Raw genomic sequence first — 19,659 nt, 5'->3', positions numbered from 1 at the left:
TTTGCTCTCTGACGGCAAATTACTGCTTTTTTGTTGTGTTTTCTTAAACTATACAAACGAAATCGATTTTTTCTGAGTACAAATCTGCTGACGTGAATTAAAGGCCTGTTGTTTCATAATACAGGCTGAAAAGCTTTACATGACTTGCTTCCCGAAGTTGAACCAACTTAACAAAACGTCTTATTTTGAGTTCTACAAGGCTGGCGATCCGAACCACGCCCAAGTGGCGTGCAACGGATGATTGGAGATCAAACACAATTATACAGAACTGGTAAGTTTTGAGCTTTTGTGTCTTGCAAGGCGTGACTCTAGATTCAAAACAAAGGTTTTAATAACTGACATATATCTATTTAAACATATTCTTGATCACCTTAATCTAAAAAATTTAAGATACAATAAAATGGCTTTAAATATAAAAGCCAAATGTATTGGTATTGGTGAGCATTGGCTATCAGTCCAATTATTGATATGACTTTCCAATACAGAATTATACGCTCCTTTGTACCTAATAAAATAACCTTAAACTAGGTTTTTATGAATTCATTGCAGTCGTTGGCGACCAGGCTACATTCCAAATTAAATTAAAATCTAAAGCGGGCAGTTGCTGGGTTCCAGTACACAAATACGAGTAGAAAAAAGTATTTCCAGAATGCGTGCCCAAAGCCACAGCTTGGCGAATATGTAACTAGTTTGCCAAAAGGCTATGAACACTAATATAAACTAGACCAGTCGAACATGAAATGCAGAAAAATGTTTTCCTGTTCAGCGCCACAAATTTGATATTACATCGTACAAGCTATACAATCTCATTTATTATGCTTTAAATAATATTGTAGCGCATAAGAATTTGCCCACTTGTTCCGTTTCGTTTTCAAGTTGCACGCTTTGTTATATCACGTATTCTTTTACGCCACTTCAAAAATTGAAACATTCTTTTACGCCACGTTCTTTTTCACCTTTTGTTATTTCACCTTCCACCTGTTCATTTAAATGTTTTGTGTTGATTCATATTTTTTTTACGAAGTGTCTCGAACGCACCAGTCACCGCACGTTGATTTTATATCGCAGCGCTAGCTCCCTTCCTCTCACGTGACACGGTTGGGCCAATGACGGGGGAGACAAAAGATAAACCGGGCTTACACGAGACTCTAAGAGAAAATCGCGAGACAGACCGTTTTTGGGAGATTGTGATTCGTCTGTGGGATTTTTAGAGTTTTTATGAACAAGATTGAATTGAATTGTTTAACCGTTGTGCTGGAACAGGCTTGTGGTTGGCCGTTAATGCAGCGTCCTGAGGACCTTGGAAAGCGTTTATTTACGGTTCGTTTTTCTTGATCCGGAAGATGGCTCTTAACATCGGCATGACTCCCCCGCATTTCAGAAACGGAGACAATTTTACCTCATTTTTACAAGTTTTTAATTCTTATTGCGCCAGCATAAAAGCTACCGAAGAGGTTAAGAAGCACCTTTTCTTAACAAATGTTGACAAAGACTTTATATGGGATATTCAAAACGGGGCCGATAATCTGAACGAAATGCAATTTGAAGAGATAGTTACTAAAGCCAAAGCAGTCGGAGTAAACCCCACTGGCCAATGCCCGCTGAGAAGCCAGTTGGTCGACCGAATCCAAGGGCAACAAGAAGACGGTAGAACTTTTGTGTATGCCATAGAAGCTTTAGCCGCATGTGCATACCCGAGGGCAGCCGACTCCGCCATTAAAAATGAGGTAATGCTTCTCGCTTTATTGCGGGGTCTCAAGGACCGCCAACTCATTTAGACAAAAGTGCCCACAGCGGAATTTCAGTGTTTGGGCTAAAATGGTCGTCGAGTCCGATGCGTCACACGGCTCTCTTCCCGTTACATCAATAAGTTTAACCCGAAATCCTGAGTTGGTCGAACTCAAAAACACTTTGGTCGAGCTTAATTCGAATGTGCAGCGATCTGTTGATAGCTTTCGCAACGAGCTCGATGACATGCGCCGTGGTCTCGACGGTCTCCAACGACCCGCACCACAGAGGTTGCGCCCAAATAAGTCCGCAAGTGTTTGCTACAATTGTGGTGTACGTGGCCATATGGCAAGAGATTGTTGTCGACCACGCGGTGGCGATAGGACGTTTAAATCCATACCTTTTAGACCAAGTCAACAACCCACATCGCAGGTGGTGAACACAGCCCAGCAAAGACCGACACTGCCATTCTGGGCCAACACTTCTTACTGCACACACGGTCGTCGCAACGGTAGAGGAGAAGTTTATTCCTTGGACTTGCGTCGCTGTGTTGGACTGTCATGTGAGGAAATATGTAAAGCCCCACACGACGATCCCGAAATTTCCCCCGCTTTCAGGTGGTTAAACCTTGGCAAGAGGCCACCTTACAGAACTGTTAGGTCTGCCTCGACGATGACCAAGCACCTTTGGGGTCAATTCGGGCGATTAATCGTTCATAACAACTTGTTGTATCAAAAAAGTGACACCTTACATCAACCGGGCGCGTGTGTGTACCGTCTTATCACTCCACAAACCACCAGAGAAACGATTATGTCCGTTTTGCACGACGCACCACTTGGCGGTGGCCACCTTGGGATGGCAAAAACCTGTTCGAAGATCGAAGAAAGACACTTCTGGCCCGGCTGGAGGACCGACGTGGAGGCTTATGTCCGTTCCAGTCGCCACTGCCAAAGAAAGCTAGCACGGCTGATGGGCTGCCAAAAGACCCGGACGACCGCGTATCATCCTCAAGGAAACGGTGCGTGCGAACGCAACAACCGAACAATACTCTCCATGACACGGAATTACGTACAGGTGCTCCCGCCCAGCGCGATCCATTCCGGCACCACTGGAAGGTCTACGCGCTAGGCTCCAGTTAGCTGAAGAGGTGGCCCGTGAGACGTTGCGGAAACAAAGACGGCGCATGGCGTCGCAGTACGACCGACATAAAAGGGGCAAACCGCTGAATGTGGGTGATTTTGTTCTCTTAACAGACCCTGCGGTGAAGCCAGGGATGGCGAGGAAATTCCACCTTCCGTTCAAAGGCCCGTACAAAGTGGTGGACATCAAGTCAGCCGTGACGTATGAGATCGAGGACGAAGAAGGACACCGAAAAGTCGTCCATTATAATCGCCTCAAACAAACTCAAGTTGGAGGGGCGGACAAGACGGAGGGGCGACCAGTCGTGGAAGAGGAAGTCCGGACATTGCCACCTACGGGAGACCCCACGACACAGGTGGTGACCTGGGCCAATATCACCGAAAACGAAGAAAATGCGCAGGCACCGAACTCTAGCGATGACAACGGAATTGCCAGTCGCCTTCGCGTAAATCGCCGTCCCACTCAGCGCTATTCCCCATAAGTCTGCACGGGAGTACCTCGACATAGAGGGGGGAGTGTGTAGCGCAAAAGAATTTGCCCACTTGTTCCGTTTCGTTTTCAAGTTGCACGCTTTGTTATATCACGTATTCTTTTACGCCACGTTCTTTTTCACCTTTCGTTAATTCACCTTCCACCTTTTTTTTTCAATTGCAAGCAAGCACCGATTTGCTATGGAATAATTATACTCGCAAAATTTTAATTTTGGAAAATCGAAATTAAATTTACCACCACTTGAAAAGTAAAAATAATGCCAATAAAAACAATTTTTTGAATGGCACTATACATCTGAGATTACCCTAGTCGGGTGTACAGTTGCGCGAGGACGCCGAAGTGGATTTTAACCTTTTCAGTTGCGTGGCGTTCTATTTCATTAGAATTTCGTAACGCTCTTTGGACATTCAGCGCGGACCGAACGTTTTTTTGCGATGCATGTTTTGATGAAAAGTATTTTAAGCTAAAAACTCTACCCATTACACAACGTAATGCGTAATAAGAAGCCTATCGTGATTTTATGAGCCATCATCAGCAAGCCCATCCATGACAATAGTATATCGGATGGTAATTTACGGAGTTTCAGTAACCTGCTTGGTAGGTGCCAAACTATTGTCATTTACTATCGGCGGATGCTGCCTTGCCTGGCATAAGTGTATATGCTTCCTCGTCTATGTACTGGTCTATGTAGAATTATTATTACAGAATACTTATTTTCCAACCTTGGCGTTCAATTGGTTGCGGTGCGGTTGTTTTGGCTGTCCCTGTGTCCAAAGCAGAATCTGTAATTTAAAGATAAAACTGTACATTTTTTTGTGACCCTACTTTAATCGAAACATGCGATCAGTCGATGTTTCTTCAAATGGTTAAAGTAAGAAAATGGGTTACATGATTTTTTTAAATGGAACTGTACAGTCGATTCAAACAATAAATTAGCAACAGTGATGTTCTTAGCTCAAACATAAAAACACACACAGTTGGTCTACCTTTCAAATGGTGCAATTTGGCTGGTTTTTGAAAAATATATCCAAGAAAGAAAACGGTTGCTAAACAAAGTGTGATTAAGACTAAGTGCAATGGTCTCCTCATCACTAATTCAAACGATTTTTCTTCAAATAAAAGTAAAAGCTTTGCAGACTTGCTTTTTAACTCCAGAAGAATCTAGCCCTCGGTTGCGAAATGTCTTTTTCTCGCTGTTACGTCAAATTACTGCTTTAATTTGAAGGAAATTACAACTAAGGATTATAATAGAGATGGAAATAAGTATTATTCCCAACATTTCACTTTTGAAAATTGTTCAAACTTTTCAAAATTCATCAACTTGGTGAAAACTACAGGAAGTAATATAGCAACACTGAAAGTACAAGGATAATAATAGAGAAAGAAATAAGTGATTCATATTTCATGCGTTGAAATGTTGGATCTGCTTCCATTCGTTCCTTAACAATAAATCCCCCAACATTCATTCTGGGAAATGGTTGATTCGGAACATCCTTGCCAAGAAATTTGCATAATGGTTCCCAACCATCTTTCACGTCATACGTGAGCAGTTGCTCTTTTGGTGCCTTCTAGATATGAATATTTGGATCAATACAAACAGAAAAACTTTGACAAAATTTCCAAGTCTTACCGTCAAAACATATAAATTGTGCTCACGAAATTTCACCAAACCGTTTATGTTGCTAAATCGCCACGAGAATGGTGTTGTTGGACCATATCCATAGATTACGGTGACTAAAAGTCAAATGCATAAAATGTAAGTACTTTACTATCTGGAAAGGCTTCAAGCAGTTGCTCCCAGAAATGAAACACTGGAATGTCAGCCACAGCATCAACTCCTTCATAAGATTGTCGTATATCTTCAATACTTGCTTTTTCGTCAAGGAAATCATACCAAACTTGCCTGAATAAAAAAAAAATTAGGTCAAGTAGCTGGAATGTCCTGTGACTATAAATATTGGGATAGAAAAGCCAAGGCCAATATGCTTATCGTCATGAGGAAACGTTTAGAAAACTTTATCAGTGCTGTGAACGTACTGGCTGAGTTGTGACTGAGCTCACAAAAGCGGACAAGCAAAAAAAACAAATAACAGGTCTGAACTAACGCGTTAAAATAATAGAGATGATAAACACAGCGAAAAGTTTCCTTATAATGACCATCATTTTGGCAAAGCAAAGTTTACAAACTGTGGCTACCACTCAAGAAACACAACATTGATCTTGGCTTTGTGCACGTTAAGTGAACCAGAGAGGAGAAAAGACTGTGAACGCGCTTGAACGCATTTTTGATGCCAGTGTGCAATATTCAGTGGAACGTGAAGCAGAACAACCCAAGTGTAGCAGAACACTTGCAAAAACCAGGAAACTCTGATTTATTGTCTAATCGTTTTGGAGTCATTTCTAAGCCGTTTCCAATTATAACAACAAGTAATTGGATATTAGTTCCATACATGTCCACTTTGTCACTTAATGTATTGATATTTGGCACGCAGGCATTAGTATTACAGATTAGTATCGTATCTTATTTCTATAAAGTAGAAAATGTTGATTAAGTAAATGTTTGAGCATTTCATATCAGAAATGACCACATACAAAAAACGAACCAGTCTTATATAGTGACATATATTCTTTGCTCAATTAATTTAATTGAAAATTTTGTCACTCCAATTACAAAAAAAATGTCGTCAAATAAGTGCAATAGGAACTTCTGTTCTATCATTGCCTAAGTTTCATTAAATGAATATACTGTGTCGATGTTTATTCAAGCGCCAACAAATCAGAATGACGGGCAATCGACGCATGTCACGGTTCGATAAATACGCTGTAGTCGCTACAATACTATCATTTTATATTGAAGAAATGTAATAATTTGCGACAAGAATAAAATGGAAACAACCGCTGTTAATGTAGTAAACAAATATATCTCGGCATTAATAAATTCGAAATACCTAGATTTCCTCTGTGGTGTTTTAATGAGATCCGTAGGCGAACTGAGATCACGTGACACGATAAACATCCATAGAAAATGTCTCTTCTACCAGCGACAGGATTTGGTGCCAGCGCTAGCATATTATATAAAGCTGTAGGCTGCCCAGAAATGATAAACTGCAACATCGGTTTTATGGTTGGATTGTCATACTTATTTGCCAACGTATGCTCGAATGTTCGACCAAATCAACTTCATCAAAAGTTAAACAACAACGCACGGAATCATACGTTGTCGTCAGAATTTATGCAAGACAACAATATTTCACGAAACAAACACGATTAGTTGCGCATGTCGACCAGTAAGGCCTCGTTCGTGCAAATGTAGCCATAAAAACGAACTATGTGCTCAGGAAAATTGTGCGCCTACCCACCTTTGACTACAATATACCCAATTCAAAATGGCCCGGTGTGTCCCGAATCAATATTCTATTCTATTCTATTCTATTCCATGCTATGCTATTTGATTCGATTCTATTTTGAACAAGACTAATTCTGATTTCGATTCGATTAATAAACTATAATTGGGATTTTTCTGCCTGCCCGCATCTCAGCCGAGAGCACAGGTGAACAGACAATACAATGGCAACTTGCCAATAGGTAAGCCGACCTTCATTAAGACTCATTGCGCTAGCATCATCGGGTCAAATTGTCAGGGAAGCCTAGTACCCTGCAATTCCATCCTTTCACGGGCGATTACCGAACCTTAACTGTGTGGTCATGAACGTCCACAATGCTCGAAGTGGATCAATATATCCTCCTTACGTTTTAAAATTCATTTAAGCATATCCTTTATATTCCTTGAGCAAGTATGTTATAGAAAATATCATTTGTGTTTAAATGATGCACAAGCTTCATAAAATCGAAAACAGACACCTCAGTTAATGGGCATGGATCGTGTTGACAAGAATGAAGACTGTTTGATGTAAAAATAAATAGCGGGCCACAACTCGCTTTGCATAGATCGATAACAACGTGTACCGATTTCGTATAGCCTACCGCTGTGTGCCCGAAAAGGGAGCTAAAATCAACATTACCAGAGTCGTTCCAGTCGTAAGTTGTTGAGGCATAATGAATTTTTTGGACTGACCTTCCGGCACAATTACGTTCATTAAATTCTACTTTTCACCTGTTACGCAAAAAGTCTTTATCACAGTTTATTTGTCTTTGGAAAATTACTAAAGTCATAAAAATATATAAAAATCGAAAGTGACATCATTAACCGACCTAATACACAAAGCATGGACAGCCCTAGCTTTTTAAGTATTTGAGATAGATTACTGGCTTTACAAGTCTAAATTTCGATGACAAAAAAGCTCCTACAAGCATTCCAAATTCGGGTGTTTTTCATTAGCCGTTAGGGGAAAAGACGCTGCGCCTAAGTTGTTTTTAACCACTCTGATGGTAATAACTAGGACTGGCCTAGATTTCAACTTAATCAGCCAAGCAAGTTTTTTTTTTTATATGTATATTTCGCCTATGCGGCATCCTCAGTATTCTAAAAACAACAACAAGAGTAATCGTAGTGATTAGCATCCATGGCACACATCAATACTAACATGTACACACTTAACCTCCAGACCGCAATCCTGCACCAAACCAAATAAAAACACACAAGCACCGCAGCAATTAAACTGTAGCAACGAAAAAGGTTGTTGCGTCAGCGGTTTGCTCGCGGGTGCAAAGATAACATTTGCAGGCACCACACCAGTGGCTGGATGGATTGTCGAACAACCTTGCTGCAGAACACTCGACGTTTGCGAGTCGAAATGGCAGGCCATAACCAATGCAACAGTTGACATTCAACGCATGGTGTTGCCCAGGATACGATAAACACAACGTTTTCTTATTGTTTTTATTTTTTATTTACATTTTCTATTTACATTTTAATATGTTAAACCGTTTTAATCCATCTGCCACTGGTGTGGTGCCTGCAAATGTTATCTTTGCACACGCGAGCAAACCGCTGACGCAACAACGTTTTTCGTTGCTACAGTTCAACTGCTGCTGTGCTTGTGTGTTTTTACTTGGTTTGGTACAGGATATGTACACGTTAGTCTTGATGTGTGCCATGGATGCTAATCACTACGATTACTCTTGTTGTTGTTTTCAGAATACTGAGGATGCCGCATGGGCGAAATATATATATTCAAAAAAACATCTTGCTTGGCTGATTAAGTTGAAATCTAGGCCAGTCCTAGTTATCACCATTTAAAAGAATTTTAACGCTTTAATCCCAAACCAATTCAAATCGTCAGTGGGTGATCCACGATTTTTTATAAATGTTTTTATATTAACCACTCTGGTTTCTGTTCTACGCAATCATAAGACACAGCGCGCACATGCAAGACAAAGTGAGTAAACAGTGCTGAAACATTTATTTCGGCAGAAGAAAAGTCGAAACTCACTGCAGCCAATGTGCGCAATTATGCGTTAAACAATGACTTCAATGCACTTCGAATCATGCATAAATCACGTCTAGTTAGGAATGTGATGATCTGTACAACAAGACCTTGCGATCACTTTTTTTTCGCAATAATACAAACACAAACAATTGCTTAAATATGGTTAAACCTGATCGGGAAATATATTTAGTCTCATGGGAATCGTCAGTTACTTATTCAACACAAAAAATGCGCATCTGGGGTAGATATAGTTGCACTTTTCTAAGCGTTGTGTTGCAGTAAACTTAAATGTTCCAGTGAATATGGCATTTACGCGTGGTCACATTTTTTAACCGGTTGGATATTTTAAACCCAATCCCTTAACTTTATCAAAAAACAATGGTGTAAGTGCTGAAACTATTGCAGTTAAATGGAACTTGTGGGCTTCTTGCATCATCGCATGAATGAGTTTGTAAGATTGCAGAAATGTTATGTCAACTGGGTGTAGGTCATGCGTAGCAGGCTGGGTCTTCTTTGCCGTAAAAATTCTCAGCAAGATTTTCGATCACTTTTGATTTCCCCAAATGTTCTTTGTCGTAAAGTTTCCTACATAGATGACAATGTGCGCTGACTTGGTAGCCCAGCGCTTCGTCAGAAACTACGTCGCGTTTTTCTGGGGGCTCCCGAATGTTCAGTACTGGATAAAATCCCGGTTCTTTCCACCATCTAATAATACAAAACAAATGTTAGAAAACAAAAGTCAAAGGAGTTGCACAAAAACTTACTCGAAGAAACTTTTGTATTTAGTTTCATTCCTGTCCACTTCTTTTAAATATTCCACCAGTCGTTTTGCATCGTAATCGAAATCCGCTGCGTGTATGAAGGAGTTTGGTGGAGCCAGACGGGCCACGTCCGCCTTTTTCGGGCCCCAAACTACCGGCACGCATCCAACGTACAAAGAGTTGATCCAAAATTTCTCTGTGACGTAATCGTTGCAACCTTTGACGTTTTCGAAAGCCATGTAGAATCTGAGATGCATATAGAGATTGGCACAAAAACAACTATATAAAAGATACATTAGGAAAAAACTATTTTATCCTCCCCCCCCGCCCCCCCAAAAAAGAGGACAATTTAAACCACCTCTAAAAACTTACTTGTATTTTCGAAGTACTTTATGGAATGCAGTGTTGCTCGTTGGAAGCTTTTTTCCATTGCATGAACCAAATATTTCCAAGCTGTTCATCGATTCCATTTGCTTGGCGAAAGCCATTCTTTCCCGAGCCCCCTTTGTTATATCACAGTCACTGACGACGATTACTGCTGTATTTTTCTTTTCCTGTTTTATCAAACGAGAAGGGTATAAACTTTATAGCCATGGGTTAAGTTTATGGCATGGTCAGTTAGACGAATTCACCTCACGCAAAAGGGAAAATGCCGTTTCGAATTCCTCGTCTTTAAACCCTGGAGCAACGGTTTTGTGAAAGACTTCGTCACCTCTGATTATTAAAAACAAATGGGCATAAAAATGATTGACTATAATCTTATGACTACTAAACGGCCTGGGAAATCATAAGCTGCCAGTTGTACATTGCAGCACCCGTGCGTGATTGAAGTGGTTAAAAAAACTAAAAAACATTTGTTTCAGCCTTTCAGCCAGATAGTGAACCATTGCGCTCAAAGATTATTTGCTCGAAGTCGTGAGTGCACAAATTTTATTGCAAGATTACCTTCCCATCCGACGGAGCAGCCAGTCACGAGCCGTATGTGGTATAAGGGTAGCAAGTACGTCAGAATCACTTTTGTAATGCATCGTCCAGTTAAAGTAACCGTTAAATTCCGTCAGAGATTTGTGGTAATAGTTGCGCACGGTCCAAGGATTCTCCTCACACCACCATACGTACACCTTCCCATCCCTGTATGATAAAATCGTGTGGTTCTGTCATAAATGACCCATTTTGCCTACATGTATGTTGATCATACCTCGAGTGTGTAGCAGGGTCTGGCAATGACGCGGTGTCGGTTGCTTTCATAAAGAATACAACGGCATCGCTCTGATTGTACAAACTCCTATCTTTGGTAATTACACACCCACCACCGCATATGGCGGTTTCTGGCAACGTCCATTTGATTTCAGCGTAAGGTGGAACCCACAAGAGAATAACGGGCTGGCGGTGAGGAGCTGTAAGCAAACGGTTGCAATTTAATGATCAAACTCTCACGGAAATAAAGTATTACAGGTCAGTCCTTCTTTGTGGTTGAAGAAAAGGATATTTTTTAGCCATAAGTGGTTACACGATAGCATATTGCCAAGTAAACAAATTAGCAGTAGTGTAATTCTGCCCTTGCATGCGATGGAGATATCCTATATTAACTTGCTAGTGGGATGGAGTTTTATTCGCTTGATCACAGTATGCCAACTTAACCTTTTAAGTTCCCGTAGCTAAGTCGGTAGAGCAGTTGCCTGTGTGCCCAGTACTGTGATTTAAACCTAACCCGGAGCATGTTATTTTATACACAAGTTGTCATGGATCATTAGCTTCACAGGCTCTGAAGCATTTTAGCCTTGCTGGATCAGGTCCAACGCTATACCAACTGAGCTACAGGAGCTCAGTGACTTCACGGCGTATATCGTGTCCGAAGTACACTGGTGCGCATTCGAATCACTTTGACAGGCAACCTTCAAATATACGATCTCTGCCATGATAATTAAATAACGCAGCAATGTTTCATGCAACCGAATGATTTGCAGGATCGCCCATAATACGCAGGTTGCAATGCCTGGGCTACGAAGCCTGTGTAAACTCAACGATGCGCAGTGAAGCGATCCGGCCAATCAAGCAATTTAGCTGTTCTGTCTGATGAAGGTTAAGATCACTACGTTATGTGAAGGTTGCGCCGGACAAGTTAACAGTGTACCTTGACCACAACATACCCCGTGACCACAATACTTTTGTTGATATTGCAGCTGAGGTCATCAAGTATGGACTTTAAAAGTGTGTGGGATGCTTACTTGCCTTATGAAATTATACATTAGCCCGTAATAAGAAGCCCATCGTGATTTTCTGAATGAGCCATCATCAGCATGCCCATCCATGATAATAGCATAAATAACATAATCCATGATAATAGCATAAATAACATAATCCATGATAATAGCATACAATGGGCGGATGCTGCCTTGCCTGGCATAAGTGTATATGCTTCTTGGTCTATGTACTGAAAGAGTGTACAACTATTTTTGCATATTACTTATTTTCCAACCTTGGCGTTCAATTGGTTGCGGTGCGATTGTTTTGGCTGTCCTTGTGTCCGAAGCAGAATCTGTAATTTAAAGAAAAAATTGTACATTTTTTGTGACCTTACTTTAATCAAAACATGCGATCAGTCGATGTTTTTTCAAATGGTTAAGGTAAGAAAATGGGTAAGATGATTTTTTTAAATGGAACTGTACAGTCGATTCAAACAACGAATTAGCAACAGTGATGTTCTTAGGTCAAACATAATAACACACGCAGTTAGTCTACCTTTCAAATGGTGCAATTTGGCTGTTTTTTGAAAAATATATCCAAGAAAGAAAACGGTTGCTAAACAAAGTGTGATTAAGACTAAGTGCAATGGTCTCCTCATCACTAATTCAAACGATTTTTCTTCAAATAAAAGTAAAAGCTTTACAGACTTGATTTTTAACTCCAGAAGAATCTAGCCCTCGGTTGGGCGTTGTCTTTTTCTCTCTGTGACGTCAAATTACTGCTTTTTTGTTGTGTTTTCTTAAACTATACAAACGAAATCGATTTTTTCTGAGTACAAATCTGCTGACGTGAATTAAAGGCCTGTTGTTTCACAAAACAGGCTGAGAAGCTTTACATTGACTTGCTTCCTGAAGTTCAACCTACTCAACAAAACGTCTTATTTTACGTTCCACAAGGCTGGCGAATTGAACTACGCCCTAGTGTCGTGTAACGGATGATTGGACATCAAATACAATTATACAGAACTGGTAAGTTTTGAGCTTTTGTGTTTTGCAAGGTCTGTAACTCTAGATTCAAAACAAAGGTTTTTAAAACTGACATATATCTATTTAAAACATATTCTTGATCACCTTAATCTAAAAAATTTAAGATCCAATAAAATGGCTTTGAATATAGAAGCCAAAGGTATTGGTATTGGTGAGCATTGGCTATAAGTCCAATTATTGATATGACTTTTCAATACAGAATTAGACGCTCCTGTATACCTAATAAAATAACCGTAAAACTAGGTTTTTATGAATTCATTGCAGTTGTTGACAACCAGGCTACAGTTGCTGGGTTCCAGTACACAAATACGAGTAGAAAAAAGTATTTCCAGAATGCGTGCCCAAAGCCACTGCTGGGCGAATATTCAACTAGTTTTATAAAAAGGGATATAAAAACTCTTATAAACTAGACCAGCCAAACATTAAATGCAGGTTTTACCGTTTGCCTCAGTTCAATAAGTGTTGCGTCTTTTGTGCTCAAAGATCATACCTAACTTCCACGTTTCAGGAAAACGAAAAACACCCACACGATAGATTGAAATAACGCCAATCCTATGGTGTGTGTTTTGATTTGAAGTATATCTCTACTGTTTGGCTGCTTCGTTATTTTGACAGCAGGTCTTTTGGAATGTTAACGAAAAACATTTGATTTTCCAATTGCAACAGGCACCGATTTGTTTAAATCGAAATAAAATTTACCACCACTTGAAAAGTAAAAATAATGCCAATAAAAACATTTTTCTGAATTTCTGAGTTGCGCGAGGACGCCGAAGTAGATTTTAACTTTTTCAGTTGCGTGGCGTTCTATTTCATTAGAATTTCGTAACGCTCTTTGGACATTCAGCGCGGACCGAACGTTTTTTTGCGATGCATGTTTTGATGAAAAGTATTTTAAGCTAAAAACTCTACCTATTACAAAACGTAATGCGTAATAAGAAGCCTATCGTGATTTTATGAGCCATCATCAGCATGCCCATTCATGACAGTAGTATATCCGGATGGTAATTTGCGGAGTTTCAGTAACCGGCTCGGTAGGTGCCAAACTATTGTCATTTACTATCGGCGGATGCTGCCTTGCCTGGAATAAGTGTATATGCTTCTTGGTGTATGTATAATTAGTTTTACAGAATACTTATTTCCGAACCTTGGCGTTCAATTGGTTGCGGTGCGATTGTTTTGGCTGTCCTTGTGTCCAAAGCAGAATCTGTAATTTAAAGAAAAAAATGTACATTTTTTTGTGACCCTACTTTTATCGAAACATGCGATGAGTCGATGTTTCTTCAAATGGTTAAAGTAAGAAAATGGGTTACATGATTTTTTTTAAATGGAACTGTACAGTCGATTCAAACAACGAACTAGCAACAGTGATGTTCTTAGCTCAAACATAAAAACACACACAGTTGGTCTACCTTTCAAATGGTGCAATTTGGCTGTTTTTTGAAAAATATATCCAAGAAAGAAAACGGTTGCTAAACAAAGTGTGATTAAGACTAAGTGCAATAGTCTCCTCATCACTAATTCAAACGATTTTTCTTCAAATAAAAGTAAAAGCTTTACAGACTTGCTTTTATAACTCCACAAGAATCTAGCCCTCGGTTGGGCGTTGTCTTTTTCTCTCTGTGACGGCAAGTTACTGCTTTTTTGTTGTATTTTCTTAAACTATACAAACGAAATCGATTTTTTCTGAGTACAAATGTGCTGACGTGAATTAAATGCTTGTTGTTTCACAAAAAACAGGCTGAGAAGCTTTACATTGACTTGCTTCCTGAAGTTCAACCTACTCAACAAAACGTCTTATTTTCGTTCCACAAGGCTGGCGAATTGAACTACGCCCTAGTGTCGTGTAACGGATGATTGGACATCAAATACAATTATACAGAACTGGTAAGTTTTGAGCTTTTGTGTTTTGCAAGGTCTGTAACTCTAGATTCAAAACAAAGGTTTTTAAAACTGACATATATCTATTTAAAACATATTCTTGATCACCTAAATCTAAAAAATTTAAGATCCAATAAAATGGCTTTGAATATAGAAGCCAAAGGTATTGGTATTGGTGAGCATTGGCTATAAGTCCAATTATTGATATGACTTTTCAATACAGAATTATACGCTCCTGTATACCTAATAAAATAACCTTATACTAGGTTTTTATGAATTCATTGCAGTCGTTGACAACCAGGCTACAGTTGCTGGGTTCCAGTACACAAATACGAGTAGAAAAAAGTATTTCCAGAATGCGTGCCCAAAGCCACTGCTGGGCGAATATTCAACTAGTTTTATAAAAAGGGATATAAAAACTCTTATAAACTAGACCAGCCAAACATTAAATGCAGGTTTTACCTTTTGCCTCAGTTCAATAAGTGTTGCGTCTTTTGTGCTCAAAGATAATACCTAACTTCCACGTTTCAGGAAAAAGAAAAACACCCACGCGATAGATTGAAATAACACCAATCCTATGGTGTGTGTTTTGATTTGAAGTATATCTCTACTGTTTGGCTGCTTCGTTATTTCGACAGCAGGTCTTTTGGAATGTCAACGAAAAACATTGGATTTTCCAATTGCAACAGGCACCGATTTGTTTAAATCGAAATTAAATTTACCACCACTTAAAAAGTAAAAATAAAAACATTTTTTTGAATTTCTAATTTGCGCGAGGACGCCGAAGTAGATTTTAACTTTTTCAGTTGCGTGGCGTTCTATTTCATTAGAATTTCGTAACGCTCTTTGGACATTCAGCGCGGACCGAACGTTTTTTTGCGATGCATGTTTTGATGAAAAGTATTTTAAGCTAAAAACTCTACCTATTACAAAACGTAATGCGTAATAAGAAGCCTATCGTGATTTTATGAGCCATCATCAGCATGCCCATTCATGACAGTAGTATATCCGGATGGTAATTTGCGGAGTTTCAGTAACCGGCTCGGTAGGTGCCAAACTATTGTCATTTACTATCGGCGGATGCTGCCTTGCCTGGAATAAGTGTATATGCTTCTTGGTCTATGTATAATTAGTTTTACAGAATACTTATTTCCGAACCTTGGCGTTCAATTGGTTGCGGTGCGATTGTTTTGGCTGTCCTTGTGTCCAAAGCAGAATCTGTAATTTAAAGAAAAAAATGTACATTTTTTTGTGACCCTACTTTTATCGAAACATGCGATGAGTCGATGTCTCTTCAAATGGTTAAAGTAAGAAAATGGGTTACATGATTTTTTTAAATGGAACTGTACAGTCGATTCAAACAATAAATTAGCAACAGTGATGTTCTTAGCTCAAACATAAAAACACACACAGTTGGTCTACCTTTCAAATGGTGCAATTTGGCTGTTTTTTGAAAAATATATCCGAGCAAGAAAACGGTTGCTAAACAAAGTGATATTAAGATTAAGTGCAATGGTCTCCTCATCACTAATTCAAACGATGTTTCTTCAAATAAAAGTAAAAGCTTTACAGACTTGCTTTTTAACTCCAGAAGAATCTAGCCCTCGGTTGCGAAATGTCTTTTTCTCTCTGTGACGTCAAATTACTGCTTTTTTGTTGTATTTTCTTAAACTATACAAACGAAATCGATTTTTTCTGAGTACAAATCTGCTGACGTGAATTAAAGGCTTGTTGCTTCATAATACAGGCTGAAAAGCTTTACATTAACTTGCTTCCCGAAGTTCAACCAACTCAACAAAACGTCTTATTTTAAGTTCCACAAGGCTGGCGAATTGAACTACGCCCTAGTGGCGTGTAACGGATGATTGGAGATCAAACACAATTTTGCGGAACTGGTAAGTTTTAAGCTTTTGTGTCTTGCAAGGCGTGACTCTAGATTCAAAACAAAGGTTTCAAAAACTGACATATATCTATTTAAAATATATTCTTGATCACCTTAATCTAAAAAATTTAAGATCCAATAAAATGGCTTTGAATACAAAAACAAAATGTATTGATATTGGTGAGCATTGGCTATAAGTCCAATTATTGATATGGCTTGCCAATACAGAATTATACGCTCCTTTGTACCTATTAAAATAACCTTAAACTAGGTTTTTAGGAATTCATTGCAGTCGTTGACAACCACAGGCTACATTCCAAATTAAATTTAAATCTAAAGCGGGCAGTTGCTGCGTTCCAGTACACAAATACGAGTAGAAAAAAGTATTTCCAGAATGCCTGCCCAAAGCCGCAGCTGGGCGAATATTTAACTAGTTTGCCAAAAACCTATGAACACTGATATAAACTAGACCAGTCGAACATTAAATGCAGATAAATGTTTTCCTGTTCAGCGCCACCAATTTGATATCACATCGTACAAGCTATACAATCTAATTTATTATGTTTTAAAAAATATCATAAAATTTGAACCTATACTTGGAACCAGTGGTGGGATTCAAAATTTTTTGTCAGCTGGTTCTATCACAAAAGTCATATTTTTCAGCCGGTTCTGTTGCAAAAATCCATTGACAGTAACCAGTAATGCTAACGGGTTCGCTGATCTCATAACATTTTGTGAGACGGTTCTACAGAACCGGTGCGAACCGGCTGAAGCCCACCACTGCTTGAAACTAAATTATATAACGTACACCAACAACAGCCCAGTTCAAACAAAAACGGACCAACAATATAATTTCATAATGTATTAAAAACAGATTACCACAATCCTTACATACTATGTTACTTTAGTTCAATAAGCATTGCGTCTTTTGTGCTTAAAGACAATACCTAACCGTGGCCTGCCACGTTTTGCGTGGTGTTCCCGTTCACAGGAAATGGAATAATACCCACGCGATTGCAATAACGTCAATCGCATATGGTGTGTGTTTGATTGGAAGCAAAAATATCTATACTGTTTCACTGCTTCGTGATTTCGGAAGCAGGTCTTTTGGAATGTCAGGGGAAGAACACTGGATTTTTCAATTGCAAACAAGCACCGATTTGCGTTTTTTTGCGATGCATGTTTTGATGAAAAGTATTTTAAGCTAATTATGACTTTACCCACTACAAAACGTTTTGAAATTTGGATAATAGATTGTGTGATATTATCATAGACATACAAGACAGTTATTGCCTATGGAAAACATTTGCGAGTAACTTATAACGGTGAACGCTACATTCGAAACCAAAGATTTAAACGGGTCGACTACTGATATATTTCTAATTGAAAAGTATCCTTGAACATCAAATTCTAAAATTTAAGATACAATAAAATGGCTCTTAATGTGGATGCCAAAGTTATGATTCTACTTGCGAGCATGGACTATAAGTCCAATTATGTAGATTTGGCTTTCCAATACACAATTATACACTCCTATGCACCTAATAAAATTACCGTAAAACTAAGTTTATATGGTTTTATGGCAGTCGTTGAAAACCAGGCTAGTTCCAAAATAAATTTAAATCTAAAGCGCGCAGTTGCTGGGTTCCAGTACACATATACGAGTAGAAAAATAAACAAAGTATTTCCAGAATGCCTGCCCAAAGCCACTGCTGGGCGAATATTCAACTAGTTTTATAAAAAGGGATACGAAAACTATAACCAACTAGACCAGCCAAACATTAAATGCAGGTTTTACCTTTTGCCTCAGTTCAATAAGTGTTGCGTCTTTTGTGCCCAAAGATAATACCTAACTTCCACGTTTCAGGAAAAAGAAAAACACACACACGATGGATTGGAATAACGTCAATCCTGTGGTGTGTGTTTTGATTTGAAGTATATCTCTACTGTTTGGCTGCTTAGTTATTTCGACAGCAGGTCTTTTGGAATGTTAACGAAAAACATTGGATTTTCCAATTGCAACAGGCACCGATTTGTTTAAATCGAAATTAAATTTACCACCACTTGAAAAGTAAAAATAATGCCAATAAAAACATTTTTCTGAATTTCTGAGTTGCGCGAGGACGCCGAAGTAGATTTTAACTTTTCCAGGTGCGTGGCGTTCTATTTCATTAGAATTTCGTAACGCTCTTTGGACATTCAGCGCGGACCGAACGTTTTTTTGCGATGCATGTTTTGATGAAAAGTATTTTAAGCTAAAAACTCTACCCACTACAAAACGTTTTGAAATTTCGACTTTTTCATATTTAATTTGCAATTTTTTGTAGTATTTGGTTCCACAGAAACTCAAATCAAAAGTAATACAATCACCACAAAGTAAAAGTCTTGCACGGCTATTTAGCTTGCTAAAGATCGCAGCCGTCACCAAAACTGCACTGATGACACCTATTAGGTCAGCTCACTAAACCATTATTGGTACTATTGCTGACGAAAGAAGAAGGCCTACTGCCAAAAAAACATAGCTTAAAAGGTAACTGCAACACTTCGAGGTTTAAAAATAGGAAAAATATTAAATCGGTGCGCCTTTGCCATCATGGCGTGTTGGTAGACTTCGCCTAAACTTACTAACATCTCGTTTCTTGAAATTCAACTAACCAACATTGTGCTTGGGTTGACTAAAGACATAAATAACTGAAATAGTCCTCAGACGCCCAAAGTGTTACAGTGACTTGGGAGTTATTTGAGTATCAGGGTTAACAACGGGAAAAAGGCACACCAACAGAGCCGACGCTTAAACAATGATCCAACCGTTAAGCAATACTTTTGGAAAAGATGTCATACAAAAAACACGACATCAGTCCAAAATGCAAATTATGGCCATTCTTGTTTCTTCAAATTGAAATAATCATTCGAAAACACGCAGTAATTAGGTTCTATATTAATATAAACATCACAGGGTCGGTGTATCCCTTCCGCTGCAGCTAAACGCAACCAACTATACCAAAAATCAGTTAAGTCGAATATTATAAATGACCGACTCCATAAAGCAAACCAAAAGACAGAGCATGAAAGTAATATTATTTTTGCCTGTCGAAAGATGAGGGCTGGATATTCCACGAGATCTAACGTAAAGCTTTGCAAACACTTGTACTTTA

The 19,659-nt window shown here is 38.9% G+C and overlaps 1 protein-coding gene across 10 annotated transcripts; it reads right to left on the bottom strand.

Moving 5' to 3' along the window:
- Positions 1–8,704: 8,704 nt before the first annotated feature.
- LOC145912995 (4-galactosyl-N-acetylglucosaminide 3-alpha-L-fucosyltransferase FUT6-like) lies at positions 8,705–18,573 on the bottom strand. Of its 10 annotated transcripts, XM_083000488.1 has the most exons (11): positions 18,303–18,573; positions 16,045–16,167; positions 15,781–15,840; positions 13,889–13,948; positions 11,979–12,050; positions 10,710–10,908; positions 10,457–10,642; positions 10,144–10,225; positions 9,884–10,065; positions 9,515–9,757; positions 8,705–9,455 (listed from the first exon to the last, which is right to left on the bottom strand). In XM_083000488.1, the coding sequence occupies exons 2-11, from the start codon at positions 16,145–16,147 to the stop codon at positions 9,239–9,241; spliced, it is 1,404 nt and encodes a 467-aa protein (XP_082856614.1). In that variant the 5' UTR covers positions 16,148–16,167; positions 18,303–18,573; the 3' UTR covers positions 8,705–9,238. The 10 variants fall into 10 exon arrangements, with proteins under 10 accessions (XP_082856614.1, XP_082856613.1, XP_082856615.1 ...); XM_083000487.1 differs by lacking the exon at positions 18,303–18,573 and having other exon boundaries at positions 16,045–16,799; XM_083000489.1 differs by lacking the exon at positions 18,303–18,573 and having other exon boundaries at positions 11,991–12,050; positions 16,045–16,796.
- Positions 18,574–19,659: the final 1,086 nt, after the last annotated feature.

The sequence above is a fragment of the Ascidia mentula genome, chromosome 9 (genome assembly GCF_947561715.1).
Source record: "Ascidia mentula chromosome 9, kaAscMent1.1, whole genome shotgun sequence".
Lineage (NCBI taxonomy): Eukaryota > Metazoa > Chordata > Ascidiacea > Phlebobranchia > Ascidiidae > Ascidia > Ascidia mentula.
The sequence above is the reverse complement of the archived record's forward strand: the minus strand, read 5'-3'. Positions and strand labels throughout refer to the sequence as shown.